The sequence below is a fragment of the Octopus bimaculoides genome, chromosome 7, assembly GCF_001194135.2.
Source record: "Octopus bimaculoides isolate UCB-OBI-ISO-001 chromosome 7, ASM119413v2, whole genome shotgun sequence".
In the NCBI taxonomy this organism is placed as follows: Eukaryota; Metazoa; Mollusca; class Cephalopoda; order Octopoda; family Octopodidae; genus Octopus; species Octopus bimaculoides.
In genome coordinates, this window is record NC_068987.1 from 27,719,442 (window position 1) to 27,721,582 (window position 2,141).

Genomic DNA, 2,141 nt, shown 5'->3' on the forward strand with positions numbered 1-2,141 from the left:
TATATATATATATATATATATATATATATATATATTTACGACGGGCTTCTTTCAGTTTCCGTCTACCAAATCCACTCACAAGACTTCGATCGGCCTGAGGCTGTAGTAGACGGCACTTGCCCAAGTTGCCATGTGTCTGGTAAGCAAGCTACTTACCCCACAGCCACATCTGTATAATATATTAACTTGTTAGATATTGAATATCATTTGAGCAAGCATATAGCTTTTTCTCAACATTTTCCCAATAATTAAGTTCTATTATAATAGATCTCTTAATAATAGAACATATAAAACATAAATTGATTATAACGTGCAATATTCTGTGTATCAATGAGTTTAAAGTTTTAATAAATTGTATATTGATAACAGTACACAGTAAAAGTATATCATTCTCAGAACTTTCGAATTGCCCTATTCTTTTTACATTTCAGTAATAAGAGTTATGCAAAACATTTAATAATTTCGTACTCTACCTTAATTTTGTTTATTACAATATGTTTCAAATTCGGATCAAACAACATATATTTGGGCTGGATGTCAATTGGAGATTGTTGTTTTCCTTCACTGCACATTTTCCACTCAGGATTCAGTAGACCCCAGTATCTTGGACCTAAAAATATATAAACATAAAATCATTAGTCCTTAAACACATTATATCTTAACTATATTTGGACGACTGTAATTTATCTTACTCTACAATTCGCTTCATCTTTCCAGAGTATGACATTTCAGAAGATTTTCATTTATCCTTACTTATTTTATTATATTATATTTTATTTCATTTTATTTTGTTTTATTTATTTTAATCCCTTTTTTTTTCGCTATGATCTTAACTCACTTTCTCTTAGGAAAAATAGCATGTTTTTCATTCTCATGCTTTTAAATGCACTTTTTTCTCAATATCACTTTTATCAAACGTATATTCAATTACTGTAAGATGATAACTGCCTGATAAATCTTATTTTCTTATAAGGGAACTGATAACTGTATTTTCAAACTTCAGTCTTTTTAAATAGGTTTGCACTTTCTCCACTATAAGCATAAGGATCTCCTTCAGTTGCTATCAGAAGTGATAACTATTTTAGAATATTCATAGATAATATATACTTGTATATTCACATTAGGCATCTGAAACATTTCCGTACAGAAAACATTTATATTGTTTTATTCACTACTTTGAAAAAACAAACATGTCTTATAGCTTTATCAAATCTACGCTTGACGACTGTAAACAATAATATAAATTAAATTGCATATGTGGTATAAGTGAAATAATGAAAATATGCATTCATCTGAATAAAGATGAAATTGATAATATATATCATTGGTAAAAATGGCACATCAGTAAATTATTTGTTGCTTGGAAGAATCAAAACCCAAAATTTGTACTTATAAATGAAATCATGTTTAACAAATTATCCTCAATTAATGACGATAATTGAGAAAAATCACCGATGAACAATACATTCGAAGAAAGTGATTGTATATAGTATTTACTTCATTGCTATTTTAAAGCTAATGGAGAAAAAAATAGTTCTATATATGTAATATATCGTACTCCTCTGGGAGAAATTATAATATATTTTACTACTAATTATCTTATTGGTTTCACTGATTATATCGTGTACCATGTATATAATTTAGTTAATGCAACACGATAAGTGATGTATTTCATTCATCTGGGAAGTGATGTATTTCATTTGTCATTAAATTCGTAAATGGCTAATAGTATATGTTTGGTCTCCTGGTAAAATTTAATGGAATGATTTATACAAATGATTGCAATAACACAAATTGGAAAATCAGTTTCAATGAATAACAAGATTTAAACATGCAGAAATAATTTGTAAAGTTATTTCGAAAGAATTTAGATCGATATCATTATTTTACGAGTGCTCATGATACTATTAATGCTGGTTAAATTTATAAAATATTGTTTATTATAATAAATTGGAGGAATGATCATGCAAGGTCAACAAGTGTAGATGAAATAATTGGCAGGCCAGTAACCTGTTCGTAAATAAGTTTAGATGGAGGGAAATTTCGAATGAACACTTGCAAATTTTTTTCTTTTTGTAAATCCAGTTCATTGTATAATTTGAAAGCGAATATATATATATATATATATATATATATATATA

General features: G+C 27.3%; 1 protein-coding gene across 1 annotated transcript in view; it reads right to left on the minus strand.

Moving 5' to 3' along the window:
• The window catches only part of LOC106870179 (carbonic anhydrase-related protein 10), a 559,357-nt gene that overhangs the window by 459,594 nt on the left and 97,622 nt on the right, over window positions 1–2,141 (minus strand). Inside the window, exon 2 of the mRNA XM_052969408.1 lies at window positions 474–610. Within this exon, the coding sequence (XP_052825368.1) occupies window positions 474–610 (137 nt within the window). The remainder of the gene's footprint in view (window positions 1–473; window positions 611–2,141) is intronic.